At 34.8% G+C, this 19,268-nt stretch overlaps 2 protein-coding genes across 3 annotated transcripts; one reads left to right on the plus strand and one right to left on the minus strand.

The window, feature by feature from the left end:
- The first annotated feature begins 1,861 nt into the window (after positions 1–1,861).
- On the plus strand, positions 1,862–10,286 carry SSB (small RNA binding exonuclease protection factor La). Its single transcript, XM_039856012.1, has 12 exons — positions 1,862–2,016; positions 3,602–3,676; positions 5,566–5,669; positions 5,754–5,928; positions 6,579–6,686; positions 6,774–6,874; positions 7,882–7,953; positions 8,268–8,310; positions 8,692–8,832; positions 9,181–9,367; positions 9,505–9,636; positions 9,895–10,286. The coding sequence occupies exons 2-12, from the start codon at positions 3,614–3,616 to the stop codon at positions 9,981–9,983; spliced, it is 1,215 nt and encodes a 404-aa protein (XP_039711946.1). The 5' UTR covers positions 1,862–2,016; positions 3,602–3,613; the 3' UTR covers positions 9,984–10,286.
- METTL5 (methyltransferase 5, N6-adenosine) lies at positions 10,040–19,223 on the minus strand. Of its 2 annotated transcripts, XM_039856014.1 has the most exons (8): positions 19,089–19,223; positions 18,747–18,906; positions 16,788–16,902; positions 16,253–16,434; positions 15,345–15,427; positions 11,956–12,007; positions 10,451–10,500; positions 10,040–10,086 (listed from the first exon to the last, which is right to left on the minus strand). In XM_039856014.1, exons 2-8 carry the CDS (start codon positions 18,853–18,855, stop codon positions 10,048–10,050), a joined length of 630 nt encoding a protein of 209 aa, XP_039711948.1. In that variant the 5' UTR covers positions 18,856–18,906; positions 19,089–19,223; the 3' UTR covers positions 10,040–10,047. The 2 variants fall into 2 exon arrangements, with proteins under 2 accessions (XP_039711948.1, XP_039711947.1); XM_039856013.1 differs by having other exon boundaries at positions 18,747–19,208.
- Positions 19,224–19,268: the final 45 nt, after the last annotated feature.

The following is a 19,268-nucleotide window of genomic DNA, read 5'->3' on the forward strand; positions in this document are numbered from 1 at the left end:
CTGATCAAAAAGATAGAACACTGACATATCTGCCTTGAGTAAGCGTTTCATGATGTTTTTTTCTTCTTCATTTAAGTCAAGCTGGAATAGTAAGTCCATTTCATGAGGCTATCAGGGCTGTTATGGTACTCCAAACTTGGTTCAATTTTGCTCATGACCACATCCACATGAAGCTAGTGGAAAGAGAACAAACTTTCTTCAAGAATGACATAGAAGTTACATAAATCACTTACATACAATCACATCTCATTGGCCAGACATGGTTTTATTTAGCTGTAAGCGAGGCTGGAAAAATGTAGTTTTTCTATTGGCTGTGCACCTGGTTAAAAATCGGGGGCAATTTTATTATAATAGCAGAAGGGGAGAGCCAATATTGGGGGATAAGTAACAGTCTTTGCCATAATGACAAACTGGTTTATGTCAGGCTGCAACCCTTCTCAGCAGAATTTACCGTTGATTACTCCTTCCTTGAGACATTCTCCCCTTTTATCTTCTATGGCACCATATTTTCCTAGTACCTCTCAGGTTGCACTTATTCTAATCCTGTACAGGCTTCTCTTCCTTTATCCAATATCCAAAGAGTGAAATACTAGAGTGTTCAGTCTTGGGTTCTCTTATCTTCACTGTCTATATGCTCTAGAGAGCTTACCTAATGCCGTGACTTTACATGTCTTCTATGTGCTAACAACTCCAAGATTTGTATCTCCAACCTTGACTTCTCCCCTAAGTTCTAAACTCATTTACTAACTATTTATATTTCTCCTAAAGTTCTTTTTTTTTTGACTCAGCATTGTTTGTGAATTTTATCAATGTCAATGCAAGTAGATCTGGTTTGTTTGTTTTCATGATGATATAGTTTATTATTTCATTGTTTAATTATACCACAATTTAGTCTCCTTTTTATTCCCAGTGCTAAGCTCCATACCAGGACATGTAATAAATAGTTTGCTGAATAAGAGTGGGAGTACCCTAACACTCATATGTTTTGTTCTATTAAATACCTATATTCTCACTGACTTGATCAAAAATTGTTTTTAATTATGTTTGGCACAAAGTAGAGACTAGACAAATATTAGTTGAGTGGATTAAAGAGAACTTGATTAATTCCAACTTTAACTACCTGAGCATAATTCTACTAATTTTTTCTCATTGGCTTGATACAATGTTTGGACTGTATTAATAACTGCATTTTTTCCACATAAACACGTTTGCTGTATTTTGGGACTGTCAAAAGGCCCTGAGATCACATAAGATATTTCACCAGTATCATTTCAAAATGTCAAGAAAACTGAGGGAAAAATAAGATTGCCTCACCACAAGAAATTATTTTTTAAATTGACTAAAACTATTGCGTAAAAAGTATACTAATAGGAAAGGTCTCTGGCAGAGGCAATGTTTCTGCACTAGATGGCATTTTGGTCACTTAAAATCATGTTTAACATGTGCTGCTCCTCTTACCATAGCCTAGGCACAGGTCCTAGCAAGGTACAGATTGTATCATGTTTAATGCTCTTAACAACTGAATAAAGTAGGTGATATCTATCGTTGGCCCCATTTTGTACAAGAGATAAAGTTGAGCAACTTGCCCAAAGTCACTGTCTGTAAACTGGTGAGCCCTTATTTGAATGCAAGCAGTCCAATTCCAGAGTCTCACCTCTTAAACACTTATTGTATTGTTTTCTCAACTCTAAGATTCCATGAACCTCTGATATAAAAAAAAAAAAAAATTGACTTGTCCTAACATTCTCTATCACCATACCCGACGTGGGAACTCAATTCCTTAGGAGAGAGAACGCAACTCTGCGGGCCGTGAAAGACAGCGACCGGCGCGCATGCTCACAAAGCGGCGCCAGCTTCTGCGCGGCCGAAGCCCTGCCCTCGTCGGCCGCAAGGGCTGCCGGGACGTCCCCCATCTTCTTTGCGCGCGTTAGGCCAGCCGGCAGCGCTGGAAGCGTCGAGGTTTCTGTCGCTTTTATTGATACTGTGGCCGGGCTCTGCGGGACCAGGACCTTAAAGGTGAGCTACTTCCCGGGGCTAATGAGAAAAGGGTCTGATAAGGTCTGCTTTGCATGGTGCGGACAGCGCGTTCTCTTTTCTTTGCTGCCTCACGCTGGGCGCGTCTGCTCCTCGCCTTCCTCGGCTTCCTCACGTTCCGGGCGTGCGCCGCGTGGGCCGAGGCCCGAGGCAGCGCGCCGGCGGGGATCTTAGAGGGGCCCCAGCGAGGAATGCAGGATCCTGGGGTTCTCCGCACGTGGCTGGGACCCTGGCGAGCCAGTGGTTGCTTTGGGTCGGGGCTCTGGCGGGGTCTTTGGACAGAAGCTGCCCGCATCCCCGCTGCGTCTTTAAAGTTTCTTACCTCTACTGGCTCCCAGTGTCGCCGAAGGCGGGCATTTCGGGCTACCTATGTTAGGTTCTGGGGAGGTTGGTGCAGGCTGTACTCAGGAGGGTTCTTTGGATCATGTGGGACAGAGTGGAGGCCTTAGAATCGGGGGCTGTAGGTGTTCCCCTGGCGTAACTCTTGGGTTTTTAAGGTCTCCCTTCACTCCCACTAAGGCTTCTGTGCGAAATGGGTAGGCGTGGCTAATATTTCATATCTAGTTGTACATTTTGAGAAAGTATGTGATGAAACGAAGTTCCAAAATTGAGTAGGCCTAAGAAGTCTTGCAGGGACTAAGGAGTTCTTTTATCTCATCTCTTGCTTTCTAAGGGGCCCTAGATCATGGCAGTAACTTAGGAATGTAAATTGTGGTCGTCAAACCCAATGCGTAAGATTGAGCAAACTTTGTAGTGGGATATGCACCATACAAATCCCTATTGCAAGAGCTTCTCGTGTGCATCCATCCAGCTTACTGCATAGTAATTAGTGTATAAGCTTTGCTTCCAAGAAGTGTACCAATGGTAGTTCATCACTAGAGTGAACTATTGGCGATATCCTTAATGAGTTCTGTTTGTACAAGATGAATGAGTCGGTGGTTTAATACAACACTGGAGGCAAGTAATTTAAAGTGAGATTTGGTTTTCTGATCCCTACCTAGCAGACTTAACTACACAGCTTCATTTTTACTGCTCTGCTACTCAGGAAACTGGCTGAAGGTTAACCAATATTAATATATGGAATGAATTAGTTAGCATAGCCCCAGTTTAACGTTGTCGTAGTGTCCCCAGGCTCGAAAATTGTCTTTTTCATATATTCCTTAGTATACGATTGAACCTTGACTGTAATATGAGTTTTTCACCTTAAAGTTTTGATACTTAATCTTTGTGATAAGTTTTATTAGTAAGTCAGCTGTGACTAATTTTAAAAGAAATTCGACCCACACCAAAACAAGTAGGACTGAGATGCATAATGAAGATAACCACTTGCATTGTTATAGAAGATGGAAGAATGATTTACTGATAACTTGTCAGTTTTCCATCATTTATTCCAAAGTTTTCTTTTTTGAAATTTGAGAATTGAGTAGAGAAGTTGAACACGGGCCTTTTCTTAAAAATTCTTGAATTTTAAGAAAACGGTGGGATATTGATAATTTTAAAACAATTTTTTTCTGATCTTGAGTTTTATGTTAAAAAAGTAATAATGCCAATCTGGGAAAATTTACAGATAGCCACCACAATGGCTGAAAACGGTGATGAAAAAATGGCTGCTCTGGAGGCGAAAATCTGTCATCAAATTGAGGTATGATCCTTGTGCTATTCAACTGCAAAAACAAGCTGTTTGAAAGGAAATTTAGGGCCTTAAATATAGAAAGAACATTTAGTCTATATATTGACTTATTCATATATTGACCTATTTAACACTTGGCTTGTCTTCAATTTTTAGAATTAGATGTACATATACAGTTTTATATTGGTATAGCAAGTTTATTAAACTGAAGGACTGCAAACATTTCAAAAGATAACATTATAGACTATTACTTTTTTCCCCCCTTTAGGTTTCTAGTCTATGCAGTGAGGATGATAGAAGTACCTTCCTCATAAGGTGGTTGTGAGGATTACGTTAGTTAATAAAATGTAAAACATTTAGCAGAGTGCCTGTCACTTAATAAGATAACATAAAAATCTTTTGTAAAGTACCTTCCCTGTTAAATAGCACTTTATATTTTTGAAATGCCTAGTTTGTTTTTCTGCCCAAATAATTTTTCTCTGCTATTGTAACCTTTAAGAGTATCTGTTTCCAAAGTCCGTTTAGCATTTTTTTGAACTTGAGTATTTAAGTTGAAGCTTTACAGTCTCAATAATGGCTGCATGGGAAATTATTTCTTAATTTATATTTTATATTCTTACTAAAGAACTTCAGATTACATTATTTGGTGTGTTTTTTGGCAGCTCAGAACTTTTTTAAGTTGCACTTCTCTGCCATTTAAAATTTCCTATGTTGCAACTTTCTGTATTAATTTCTTTATAATTGTGAAAAATTACAAATTATTCTATTTAGTATTTAGAACAATAGAACATTTAATAATGTCCTTTCTACAATTTGGCACCTTTCAAATCCCACCTTCTGAGGTAATCAAGATTAAAAGCCTCATGAATATTCTTTTGGTCAGTGTTTACAGTAAAATAATTTTATTTCCTTCTCTTACCCTCACCAAACATGGGATGTATTTTAGGGGAGTAAAGTTTTGTCATTAATAAAATGCCCATTCCCCAATTTAAATGTAGGATATTTCCAGTATTTTTAGTTGTAATAGTTTTATGAATATCTTCATATATGTCTTAAACATGTTTACTGACTTAAGATAAAATTCCTGGAGGGAGATGTACTGGCTCAAGGGTTATGCACATTTTAAAAAACTGTTAATACTTATTGCCAGTTTATATCTCTTCCTGCATGACCATTTCTCTGTGTTCAGGTTAATACTAGGTATTCTTGTTTTTAGAATTTTGGCCAGTTTGTTAAATGAAAAATGCTGTTTCATTGCATTAATTTACATTACTTTGATTAATAATGAGGTTGAACTTTTTATGTTTATAGTACATTTTTCCAGCAATTTTTTAAAATGTCCTTAACTTGTTTTTCTGTTGAGGTTTTTATTTATTTCTTCCCTCTTGATTTATAAGATTTACTAACAAACTTCTGTGTTTGTCTTTTACTTTTTATGCTACTTTTGACATTCTGAGTAGTCACACCTGGGCCTTTTCATGTAGTTTTTTCTTTGCTTTTTATACTGAGAAAGAGTGCCTCTATGCTAAAATTAGATATACATTCATATATTTTTTAACTTTTAAAAATTAGAGTGATTCAATTTCTTTTTTTTTTACTTAATCCTTCCCACGCTGCTTCGAAATGAAGTTTTTCAATACTAAATCCTTAAGTATGTGTTTATTTGTTGTAAGGCTTTCTAGTCTGTTGACATACATGTTAATTACATTGTTTCAGTAATCAATTTTAATTTTATCTTTTTGGTAATTTGTATTTTAAAGAAGAAAACATTGCTTCTCAAGTTATGACATTTTTTTGATACGTATTTTTAAAAAATAGAACTTGGTGATGTAATGGTAATTAAAATTGGATTAGAGTCAATATTATACAGTGCTCTGAAATACATTGTAATTATCTTGCAGTATTATTTTGGTGACTTCAATTTGCCACGGGACAAATTTTTGAAGGAACAGATCAAACTGGATGAAGGCTGGGTACCTTTGGAAATAATGATAAAATTCAATAGGTAAAAACCTTTAAAAAATCATCTTTAGATTTTCTGTTAACAAGCACTACTACTAAGTCTTACAATGCTTTTATATATCTTCAGGTTAAACCGTCTGACAACAGACTTTAATGTAATCGTAGAAGCATTGAGCAAATCAAAGGCAGAACTAATGGAAATAAGTGAAGATAAAACTAAAATCAGAAGATCTCCAAACAAACCCCTCCCTGAAGTGACCGATGAGTATAAAAATGATGTAAAAAACAGATCTGTTTATATTGTAAGTGAGCCTCTAATGCATTTAATTAAATCTTATATGTATTTAGACAGAACATATAGTAGAGTGGGTAGGAAGAAAGGCTTAGGAGTTACAGCTTTACCACTTACTATATATATGTTTTTGGGCAGTATTCTTAACTACTCTAAGTCTTATCTTCATAATTGTAGATTTTTTTTTTTTTTTTACCTTAGAACTGTTGTGAGAATTAAACGAAAAACCCATATATGTACCATTGGACAAAATCTTTGGCATATTGTAAGCACCCAGTGCATATCAACTGTTCTTATAAACAGCTAAATTTGATAGTAATTTTCTTTAGCATATTAGTTTTTAAGTATTTTTTATTGAAAATTTCAGACATACAAAAGTAGATTGGATGTATAATGTACATTATCCAACTTCAACAGTTATTAACTTTTGATTACCCTTGTTTTATCTCTGCCCCAACTGGATTATTTTGAATAGATTCCCAGATAAACGAGTCACTCAGATTGCACGGGAGAACAGTGGCACTTAAGCAGAGCTGTTAAACATTTAGGAGACAGAGATAGATATGTATATCCTGGCTTGATTTCAAGACAAAATGAATCAATTTCTGGTGAATTGTTTACCTGAGAGGTTGTTTGTACATATCTTCCTACTCTTCACAGAAAGGCTTCCCAACTGATGCAACTCTTGATGACATAAAAGAATGGTTAGAAGATAAAGGTCAAGTACTAAATATTCAGATGAGAAGAACATTACATAAAGCATTTAAGGTATGGTTGTATGATGTTACAGACTTTTTCTAGTTGAAAAATATATGGGACATAACTAAAAAAAATCTTTTCTTCCCCTTTTAAAAGGGATCAATATTTGCTGTGTTTGATAGCATTGAATCTGCTAAGAAGTTTGTTGAGACTCCTGGCCAGAAGTACAAAGACACAGATTTGCTGATACTTTTCAAGTAAGTCTTTTCGCTGATATTTCTTCCGGCCACTCAGTTTTATGGAATTGATACACTGGGATAAAGAGCATGGGTTAGCGTCCCGTAATAAGGCCAGTATATTTTGTATCCGTAGGTATCTTTTGAGAAATGCCTGAAATTTGCTTAGTGGAAACTTAGCCCTTTGAGACTATAAAGAAGTGTTTTTCAGTACCTTTTTCCTGTTAGCAATTAATAAAGGAGGTTAAATTTTAGTACTTATTTTGTATCTAAAACTTATAAGTAGGCTGGCTATGAATATTTGGGCTTCTGGTGTAGTTAGAGAATAAATCACTACAATTTTTATCTGTTACTTCTTATCTATATATGCATATTTTTATATGGTATAAAGGATTAATAGGGCTTCGGAGCACATTCTTTAATGTGTGTCTTTAAAAATTAAGAAAAATCATTTTTATGATCAAGTTGTAGACCATCGTCCTCCACTTAGATTATACAGCCTTCTAAATGCTGTGTACTAAACCTGGTAGACTTAGAGATGCACTGTGGTGAATCATGCTATTAGTGTTAAACCCTCAAAAATATTTTTTAGCATGTTTATTTTCATAATTGCTTATTCTTGGGTCTGAGAGATTCTAGAATTTTCTTTTGTGAAATGAACATATAGAAAACTATGAAACATAACTACCTTTTATTCTGTATATGAACGATAAAACCAATATGAGATTGTTTATGGGGTTTCTTTTGGAGGATCATGAAAATGTTCTGAAATTAGGTAAGTGATAGCTGTACAGTCCGTTAAAAAACATTGAATTGTACACTTTAAAACAGTGAATTTTATGGCCTCTTAATTATTTCTTAGTAAAGCTGATATTTAAAAAGAAAGGAGTAACTTCCTTGGCATCTTTTGAATTTTTAGGTAATTACGTTGATAGAAAATATAAATCCTATGCCATGTCTTAAATCATTCAAAATAATTTAAAATCTTTGTTCTCATGAATTTAGCCTCTATATTTTGTGTCCTTTAGGGAAGATTACTTTGCAAAAAAAAATGAAGAAAGAAAGCAAAATAAAGTGGAAGCTAAATTACGAGCTAAACAGTAAGTATATCAAGCTAATTGTAACATTCTAATTCCTTTAAGCTTTGACAAGGATAAGATAGTGGTTCTGTGAAGTGAAGCTGATGATCTCTGAAATGGGTAGTAATATGCTTTTCTTTTGCTAGTTAAACATTGAGGTGTTAAGCCGCCTTGATAATCTGGGGGCCACAATGCATTGCACTCTAGCATTGGACAGCCAAAAAACCCGACTGGTTTTGCTTATTAAATAGTTTAGTGATCATGATCAAGGTTAACTTTATCAGGATTAAATTATATAGTAAATGGAAACATTCTAATTACATTTCTATTTGTAGAGAGCAAGAAGAAAAACAAAAGTTAGCAGAAAATGCCGAAATGGTAAGTGTATATTGCTGGGATCTAAGAAATCTAATACTCAAAATGATGAAAATATCTGAGGATTTTTCATAGAAAATGAGAGGAAATCTGTAGTCATTGCACTAAAATATAGCCAAATATTGCCTAAAATTATTTTTCCAGAGATAATTTGTCAGATTTATGTAACATGTAACTAATATTACCTGTTGGAGAAATTAAATATTTAAGTTAAATCAGAAGCCGTTGTGGAACAAAAGCTGCCAAAGGAAATGTATCAACTGTTTACTTCAAAATAGCCTTTTTATTGTCTAGCCTTTTCTTTGTATAGGTATACTGTGGTATAAGCTATTTCTGATTTGTGGTTGCTTTTGAGAAATTTTATTGCATTGTATATTTTTGTAGAAATCTCTAGAAGAAAAGATTGGCTGCTTGCTGAAATTTTCGGGAGATTTAGATGATCAGACCTGTAGAGAAGATTTGCACATCCTTTTCTCAAACCATGGTGAAATAAAATGGATAGACTTTGTCAGAGGAGCAAAAGAGGTTTGGAAACATTCATATGCTTTTTAGTAATGTTATAGTTTAGGAAATATAATTAGAAAGGAAGCAATTTTTTATTGTATTTATAAAAAGTTTCTATTTGATCATTTACTCCATTTTGTTATTGCTGTCACTACTCGATGTTTGATATGTGGTATTTTCTCAGTTACTGTGAATAATTGTTGGTATTAGTGACTGCACGTTTTGTAGAGACTTTTTTCCCGATGGTCAGTAAAATTCATTGAAACTGGTAATGGCAAGGAAGATTTGCAGAGTAGGAAAAATTACTTTGAAGGAATTAACTGTCAGACTAACAACTGAAGGATGTGACTTATTTTGTTTTTGGTGTAGGGAATAATTCTATTTAAAGAAAAAGCTAAGGAAGCACTGGATAAAGCCAAAGATGCAAATAATGGTAACCTACAATTAAGGAACAAAGAAGTGACATGGGAAGTACTAGATGGAGATACGGAAAAAGAAGCATTGAAAAAAATCATAGAAGATCAACAAGAATCTCTAAACAAATGGAAGTCAAAAGGTCTAGTAATTCTGATTTTTCTCTGACAGTGTGGTTATTTTAACTCATTTGCTTGAGTAAAAATTGTAATTGGTGTTCAAAGACATTGACGAGATTTTAAACATTTCTTTACTGATTCCTCAATTATGTCTCTGCAGGTCGTAGATTTAAAGGAAAAGGAAAGGGAAATAAGGCTGCCCAGACTGGGTCTACTAAAGGAAAAGTACAGTTTCAGGGCAAGAAAACTAAATTTGATAGTGATGATGAACGTGATGAAAATGGTGCATCTGGTAAGTTTTTCTAAGTCCTTTGGTACTTTCATGAGAAATTATTTGTGGGAGAGAAGTGATGTGTTTAACTTCTGTATGAGTGACATTCTTGTATTGTGATTTATCCTGGTTATGCTGTTTTACAATTGGAAAACGGATGTTTGGAGAATAAGTTTAGAGAGCAAAACTTCCTATGAGCTTTTTCTCATTGGTAATTTTGCTCAATATTAATATACAGTAATGTTTACAGTGAACTTAACAAAAATTGTTATTATATAGGACCAGTAAAAAGAACAAGAGAAGAGACAGACAAAGAAGAACCTGCATCAAAACAACAGAAAACAGAAAATGGTGCTGGAGACCAGTAGTTTAGCCAACAAATTTTTTATTTGTTTTAATTAGGTTTTCAGCTGCTTTTGTTTTGGGAAGCTTTTAAAAAGAAAACCGAATTAGGTCCACTTCAATGTCCACCTGTAAGAGAGGAAAATTTTTTGTTGTTTAACATGTCTTTTTGTTATTCAAATGAGGATTTTTTTAAAAAATGTATAGTTCTGTTTGTTATTTCAGATGATTCAAATATCAAAAGAAAGATTCTTGTACTAAATTGCCTTTGTAATATGAGAATGTATTAGTACAAACTAATAAAATATATACTATATAAAAAGCCAAAATTTATTTTTCTTTTTCTGTCCAAAGCATTTGAGAATTTATCTTAAATCAGAGTATTCGCTGTTGATTATAGGCCTGTCCCATAACCCGTCTCCTAGGCTTGTTATTTGTATTTACTCAGGCAACTTGATAACAATAGAAATACTGTAAAGTTTAAGAGACTTACTGATTTCTTTTTATGAAATTTGTATGATGCTGGCAGGTCATATCTCAGCTCTATAAAACAAAAGCCACTTAATGATAAAAATTATATTTCTAAACATTTACCACCCTTAACTAAAAAAAACCTGAAAAAACAAATTAAGAATGCATTAAACGCTGGTAAACTGAACCTTTTAGACCTGTCACTTTAACTTGGTATCCAAGGACTAAGCTGATGTCTCTCTCCCTAAGATTAGCCATGGCAAACCGAGTTGGGCATTTCTGCTATTTTGGTCATTTATACCAAAATTTGAAGTTATAGGGAAAAGTTTAGAAGGATAAGTGGACAAAAGTGTACCTTATGAAAATGATAGTAGCTTCCAATTTTTAATATCCTAATCTATAGCTGGAAATCTCATAATTGCTTATTAAAATTTTGTTTGGATTTTAGTAAAAGTAGAAAGTAGCTAATTATTTTCTTACTAAGCTCTCAACTGAAAACCCATTTTTCAAATTCTAAAGAATAATGCAGGCTATACATTAGATGACAGTAGAAGATAATAGATGTCAATGAGTCTACCTATCCTTCATATTTTACAAAATAAATTTTAACGCTAGGTCATAGGTCTCAAATTTTCATGGGCAATCAAATCACCTTCAAATCAAATCTTGAGGTGTAGGTGATAATTCAGTAGGTCTGGGTAGAACCTGAAATTGTGCAAGTCTAATAAGCTCCCAAGGGATGTCAATGCTGCTGATCCAAGGACCAAATTTGGAGTAGCAAAGCTGTGGTCTGATATACTACTGGAACTGTTCTAAGGTACTCCATGTTGCATCTAATACCTTAAATTAGGTAAGGAATGACAATACTGAATATGTAATAGGAAGACCTTTTACACATTACTATGAACAGTAATAGATCTAGTTAATAACAGCTAATCCACAGTTTATTGTGTAAAAAACATTTTCCCCTTATTGTACTTTTATTTCAGGCCTTTCAGAATTATTTGGATCATAGTTAGCTTTTAGTTGCATGCTTTTCCCATTTCGATGTTTGTGAATATTAAACTTACTAATAAAAATGTATCAAGCATGATTTACTCATAGTGTGATTATATTTTATCCCCCCACTTAAAAAAAACTTCATGTTATTTGATTTCAAGGGCAATTAGAAAATTGAGATAGAAAGGTAAATCAGGCATAATATTTTACACAAATTCCAAACAGGTCTGACCAAGTCCAAGCCCAAGCACTTAATAACTGTAGTTAGTTATAGTGGGTTCTGTCTGAGCCTTGGAATGACCAAATACTTGAGTACTATTAGAAATTTTCAGTAAACTGCATAAATTGGGACAATCTTAGGCAAACACTGAAACCCTGCTTTTATGCTATTTGCTACTATTACCAATCATGCCATTATGCCACACTGAAAAACATGATTTACAGTATTTTCACAGCACCTATATAAAAATGCTGGCTCAGCTAATGCATGTTGACTTTCTTAGATATTTTATGAGAGAATTGTCTTACCTGCAATAATATCTATCTTGATTTTCCATTCTGCAGCTTTCTTTTGAATATGCTGAACATAAATAACATGTTAATGTGAACTGATTCTTAATTTTTAAAAATTTGTTTTTTACTAATACTCGATACTAAGTTTTCAAGCTTTTAAGATTTCATTAGAATTTAGACGCTTAAAGTTTTTTAACTAGACAATGTTTAGAAAATAAACCAAGCCATTTCAATGCATTTCACCATATGAGCCAAATTACATAACTAAATCCAAGTATAATAAAGCTATTTTTTAAAAAAATACATCAAAATGAACAATGTACTCATGATTTCTGCAGCATTATTTCATCAATATATATAACCATCTTGGAAACCATTCAACAGAGTTCTGTCTGTGGGCAGTTCAGTGGCCTGGTATAGTAGTTAAGGACATGGTCTCGAACCAGACAGCCCACATTTGAACTGAAGCTTTGCTACTTAGTAGCTATGTAACCCTGAACTAATTGCTTATTCTGTGCCTCAGTTTCATCATGTTAAATGAGGATAATGGTATCATCAGATTGTTGTGAAATGTGAAAAATGCTTTGAATTGTCGTGGTGCATGTAGTAAGTACTAAATGTTAGCTATTTATAGGTCTAAAATTCTTGAACCACTATAAAATTTGTTAATTTGTTATAACTGCTTTATGAATTTTTAAAATATATATATAACACTCCAACATTAATAGAAATGTAAGTTACCCATAATTCCCTAAGTAAGTTACGTGCATAATTTTCTAGGAATACTTTCATAGAGATCAATTTTTAGTAGTATACGCATTTAGTTCATGTTGGTAGTGTTCATAATACTTAATTGGCACCAAGGTGATTGATAAACTTAGCTTTCCCTAAATTTTAGTTTTAAATATTTCCATTGTAAACAATACTGACAATATGTTTATAAGCGTAGTTTTTTCTTGAATTTAATAATCTCAGTTTGGGTATATTCTCATTATTTCAAGATCTAGAATTTCTGTATAAAGATACAGATTTTAATGCAAATAATATTGCAATTTAATGGGCTCTTAGGATCTTTGACAAATTTGTTAGAAATAAACTGACATGTTTTAGCTATCTGAGACCTAGGTTAGAGAAAGTTTTTAGACGTTAGATTATACAATGAAATGTGGTTGATTCTGGCAGAGATGTTAAAAAATAGGAAAACTTGAGATAAACATTGAACACTGCCTGGCCTATCTACTTTGCTTTAACTACGAGCCAAGAACTTCTCGTAATGCCTAATGAAGAAAAAGATGGCAGCAGCTTTGAGAGTCACACAGCTATTAGCATGCCTGCCAGGATATGCTTATATTTTACCTAAATACTTCTATCAAAAAATTACACTTGATACAAATGTACCTATGAACAGAGAGCCACATACTTTTAAGGCTAGGGTCCACAGTTAATGGGTCTGAGGTAAATTTCAGTGACAATGTTACTAATTATGTAGGATACTTAAGCAAAATTATCAAGTTTATAGCAGATGTATATGTAGAATAAAATAAGGACTGTTAATATTGGAAGTTCATTCTTCATTATACCTTCTTTATATATACACCAGATTAGTTTCTTAAATTTACTGTGCTAATGAAATACTTATGCACTGTCTATTGAAATGCACTTAATGAAATAATTTGCTTAGAATTTATTAAGCTGGCCACAGCAATGCTGATGGGAGTTCCTTGGTAACATGGCTATAGGAATTCATTCAAATAATTAGACTCTGCTGCTTAATTGCATTTTTTTACTGGCATGTTTTACTTGGTCTGCATGAACTGTATATAAGTAACAATATTTGTTATGACAAGCTGTGCAGAAGAGTTCATAGCAGGCTTGACTGCTTATCCTTTGAAAAGCCTGCATATAAAGTTGGCCCTTGCATGGAGTATGGGAACTCAGATTTTGGGAGGGTTTTCACTCTCCATTCCCCTGATACCAGTGGCTTATTGTGCTTAAACTATTCATGCTAATACCTGTTTTGCTGCTTTGGTATTTGGGTATGTGCCAGGCAGGGGTAGTTCCTACATGATCAGTCCCCAATAAAAATCCTAGGCACTAAGTCTCAGTTTCCCTGATAGCATTTCACATGCCCGTCACAAAAATTCACTGCTGAGAAAATCATGTGCATCCTGTGTGACTTCACTGGGAGAGAACTCTGGAAGCTTGCATCTGGTTTTCCCTGGATTTCAACCTATGCACCTTTCCCTTTGCTAATTTTGTTCTGTATCCTTTAGCTGTATTAAATCAAGAGCCATGAGTATGACTACATGCTGAGTCCTGTGAGAATTCCTTTCCTTGAGAATCATTAAACCTGAGGAGGGTCTTGGGAATCTCCTCAACACAAGATTTTTAGATATCAATAATTCGTGGTGTTTACTTTCACATATTGAATGGAGATTTACTTACCAGTAAAGTTATGTTGTGATCTGCTACTTAACCTACATGTATCACTACTCATCGTTAGCAGTATTTTTTTAGCCATGTAATTTTATATTTTTAAAGAGTTATAGATTACCACATATCCAGAATTTGTTTCCAACTGGATTCCAGTACACTGTATTTACACAAAGTATTTTTCCTATAAAACTACTTTAAAATCTCTTAATGTAATAGCTAACAGTGATTAACATGTGCCTGATACTATTATAAGTACTTTGTAAATATTAACTCATTTAATCCTCATAACCATCTAAGTATAAGGTACTCTATACAAGAGTACAGATAAGCATGGGATAAGTAATGAAACTGAACCCAAGTATATTGACCAAGATAACACAGCTGGAATGCAGCAGAGTTTGGATCTGAACCTAGGCAGTCTGGCTCTATTGTCTGTGTTCTTGATCACTATTTATATTGACACCAAAATAATGTACTACCCCTGCCCTTTTCTGGAATACATCTTATATACATACCCCTATGTGTTATATGCTGGCAAGAATAATGATGGAAGAGGTGGGTTCTGAACTCAGATCAGTTTAGCTCCAGGCTATGTGTTCTTAAAAACCAGGGCTTACTGCCTCCTTTACATGTACCAGTCTACACAGGGACACTAGGACCTACAGCCATCAACTACGACTTACCCAGGCAAACAAAATAGACTGTAACCCTAATTATACCACACTTCTGAATTATAGTCTTTTCCTAGTAACAGTTCCTGCCTGAACAAATATTTGACAAAAGAAGTTATATGGGCTGGAAGCTAATCACAAATGCCAGCCAGTTAAAGGGAAAATTCAGTTTTAAGTATCAGATGTTAAAAAAGGTCAGGAGAAATAGATACCCTCGTATTTTGTATTCACAGTAAATCCTTAAAACACTGTCATGAATTTAAAAGTAAATGACAAAATATGATGATTTGAACCTACCTCTCTAGTCGAGGATTTGTGTAAAGAATATACTGCTGTTCTTGCCATTTCCAAAGCAGTCTTCAGAAATGCCATATCTGTCCCTGTTAAGAGTAGAAAAAGCTCCTATTTACATTATGTACCTATTATCAAAATAGAAGATTAAATGAATACCAAAATAGTTCAAATTCTTTCTGCAAAAAGACAAGGTACACATAAAATATCTAAATATAAGGTTGACAGAATAAAACCAGAATTATACTGTCTTAAATAAGGCTAAGGTAGATAATTACACAATAGAATATATAGATGTCAAATTATAATGTACACCTGAAAATTATATAATTGTATTAACTAAAGTTACCCCAATAAACTTAATTTAAAAAATAAAAAATAAGGCCAAGGTAAAAATTCCAGTATATTCCAAATTAACTTTCAAAGAGAACAGAGTAGTAATGACAATGGGGGGTGGAGTTAGAAGCAAGGACTTTTTAAACCATGCATGTCTTTTCTTCTTACTGACTTCTTACCTTCCTTGCCTACAGCATACACGCAAAATAAACAGCCACAATGAGTCACTGTTACTGAGAGACACATGTTGAAACCCTCAGGCATTAAAAAGAGGTTCTAAAAGTATAAAATCTTTAATAGGATTCATAATCATAAGGGTTAGGTAAATCATTTTCGAAAGTGGAGTATAAAAGAATAAAAATATTTCATTTAGTAAAAATTTGTGTAAACAAAGATTGAAAATTTCAGTTCCCTTCCATGCATCAAGCAAGTTCAAACTAAAAGTGTAATAACTAGACAGGAAGGACATTGCTTTATTTAATGAACAGTGATAAACACATAATCCAATCAATGAAAACATGGTTTTAAAAACTTGCTTTTCTATAAATACTCCAGTACACCTGATTCTTGTTACTAACCTTTATTATTTTTGGTCCCAAAGGGAGGATTCATAATTACCGTATCAAATGACTTAGACATCCTGTTAGATAATGAGCACACATCACATTGAACCATGTCAACATTTGTTAACTCAAACTCTTCCACATTCCTATTAAATATTTCCAATGCATCTTCATCTATGTCAAATCCAACACATAACCTATAAATATAAAACACAAAGTGTAATCACTTATAGCTCCCAGGTCAAAACAATAACAAAATTAAAATCATATACCTTTTTAACTCAACTAGTAAAGAGTGAATGTTACTTTTCAACAGCATGATTTCCCAACCTGGCAGGGGTTGGAAACTCAGCTTTGCATAAAGGCATGTTAACTGCTGCTCTCACTATTTTACTTTTTAGTTTGTTTTGATGTTCTGCTCATTCGAAATATACTCATTATCAGATTCTTACTCCCCTTATCTCTTACTGTAGAGTCCCATAATCAGTTGATCCTATTTATGCTTATTAAAGCCGCCCCATATCCAAATAATATATACTGGATCACCTACCCTGCTCCTAACATTGCGGTTCCGATGCTAAGCACTCCACAACCACATCCTAGATCTGCAATCACTTTATTTTCAATGTCATCATATGTATTATGAATTGTATAGAGCATGCATGCTAAAAGATCAAAAACATTAGAGAATAATCAAGTTTATGAATAAAATCAATTTGTGCAACTGACTCTCTAAAACAGTTTGTCTTGCATTATTTAGTCCTTCCCCAAATGGTGTTCCAGATAATTGAAAAAACATAAGGCATATAACCTGGTATGCAGTAAGAGGCCACACAAAAAAAGTAACATATACCAGTGGTTTCCCAAAACTAGTCTCTGCTGACAACACCAAGAACGACAAAACTCTGAAGTAAAATGAGAAAAATATGGTTAAAATGTTATTTTTCCTCAGTCTATTCAAAAACATTGCACACATACATATATCACTTCTTTCTTTGATATTAAATAACTTGTTAATATATAAACTTGGCAACCCTACATTAGTCTCCAAAATCATTTTAAATTTTATTGATCTGTGAAATCTGTAAGTCTGGGAACCACAAATACTGAACAAGCATTAACATTGAAATGGCATAGAACTATTTTGCAACAAATTTGTCTCCTGAACACAGGTACCATAAGGTTAAGCTAGAATGGGAAAGGAAAAGACCTACATCCAAAATATAGCCTTAGACATATTCAGACATTATATTTATGATCTACAGACACATAAATTTATAACCTAGTGAGGCCTGATAAGAGAACTATCGAGAAGTGCAGAAGCTGCTATCGGAAAGGGATCTTTCAAATACACAATGGTCTGGGATATACTGAAGGCTAAGCATGAATAAAACCACTGATACCTCCCTGTGAGTATATGAACCCAACAAGGATTACTGGCCATCATTGATGCCCCAGGATCCAAAGGTTTTAAGGAAAGCACAATTACAGGGACATCTCAGGCTGACTGCAGTTTTGATTACTGCTGCAGGTGTCAGTAACTTTGAAGATGGTTATCTCAAAGAATTAGGACACCCGCGTACATATTACACACCGGATGTGAAACTATTATTATTTTGTAATTGGGTTCCACAAAGAAACCCTAAAGCCAAAAGACATTAAAGAATTCATTATTATCTAAACTGAGAAAACTGGTCTTAACCCAGACACAATTTTGTGCCAGTTTTCGGTGGGAATTACGACACTGTGTTGGAGTTAATTGCTGGTATGCATGTATTTCCCCTGACTTTTATTGGTAGCTTAGAAACAGAACTATATTGGAGCTGGACGGGGATTCCTTCTTGATGGTGTTGCCAACAATTAAATTTCATAAAACTCTTCAATGACTTTAGTAATACTTTTATTAAACATGAACGGTTTTTCCTGTATTTTTTCCCAGTATTAGTCTCTTGCATCAAGCAACATTGCTGATTCTCAGACCATTCTTTAAATCTGAAATGCATCCTCATCTTTATATAGCACCTATTCCAGATTTGTTAAACTCAATCCTTCGATTACCAACTCTAGTATTCATTTCTAGGGCAGAGTACACCGTAGGAATCCTTGTGTTGACAATTCATTGCAATAGGAAATTGCAACGAATTCTTATTTAGCAAATACTTACTGAGCTCTTAACAAGTATCAGAAATTCTTCCAGGCAATGGAAATTGTGTGAACAAGACCAACAAATTCTTTGCCTTCGAGTTTACAGTGCCATGAGAGAAACGGATTTAAAAAAAAAAAAATCTGACAGTGTTAAGGGGTATGTAAAAACCAAACAGTAAAATGATAAAAGTGTATGTGTGTAGGGTGTCTTTAGCTGTGGTGTCAAGTAAGTCTTCTTTAACATGATATGTAATCTTACAGATTTCTTCCAGACGTTTTTGGTATCTAAATAACTGTTCTAATTCATTACAAGAGTAGATAGGATAAACCCGTGAAACATGGGCGTGGTCACCAGCCTCCCTACCTGCAATGTGTGGCCTGGTCGGATACTGTTCCAGAAGAAGCTTGGGCTTTTCGAATCCATCCACTTGTTGCAGGCGACTCTCTAGTTCCTTAAGCCTTAATTTCTTCATTTTAAAAAAAGTGTACGTTCTCAAGGTTTAATGGCACTGGATCTGCAACATCTGCAGAGAAACCTATTTAACCTGAATTTTCCCACTCCACAATCCCCTGCCCATATTTCAGCGCCGCTAGCCAGTGGCCGGGAAGGGGACGCAGAGCGCTTAGGGCACACCAGCCTCCGCCGTTCCCGCTGTCCATGCGCCAGCGGCAGGCGGAGTCTTTGGCCAGCCCCCGACCCGCTTGCCTCCAGGGTACCCAGCGGCGATCTCGGGGTCCTTGGAGACGCGCGGCGGCTACAGCCTGGAGTCACGGTAAGATTTCAAGTACCGCGTCCCGGTATTTCAAAAGACAGCTTGCGCTTTGGGGCCGGAAACTCCACCACGCACGCACGCACGCACGCGTCTGCACCCAGTGGTCCGGCGCC

This window comes from Pteropus medius, unplaced genomic scaffold (genome assembly GCF_902729225.1).
Source record: "Pteropus medius unplaced genomic scaffold, Ma_sr-lr_union100, whole genome shotgun sequence".
Classification (NCBI taxonomy): Eukaryota; Metazoa; Chordata; class Mammalia; order Chiroptera; family Pteropodidae; genus Pteropus; species Pteropus medius.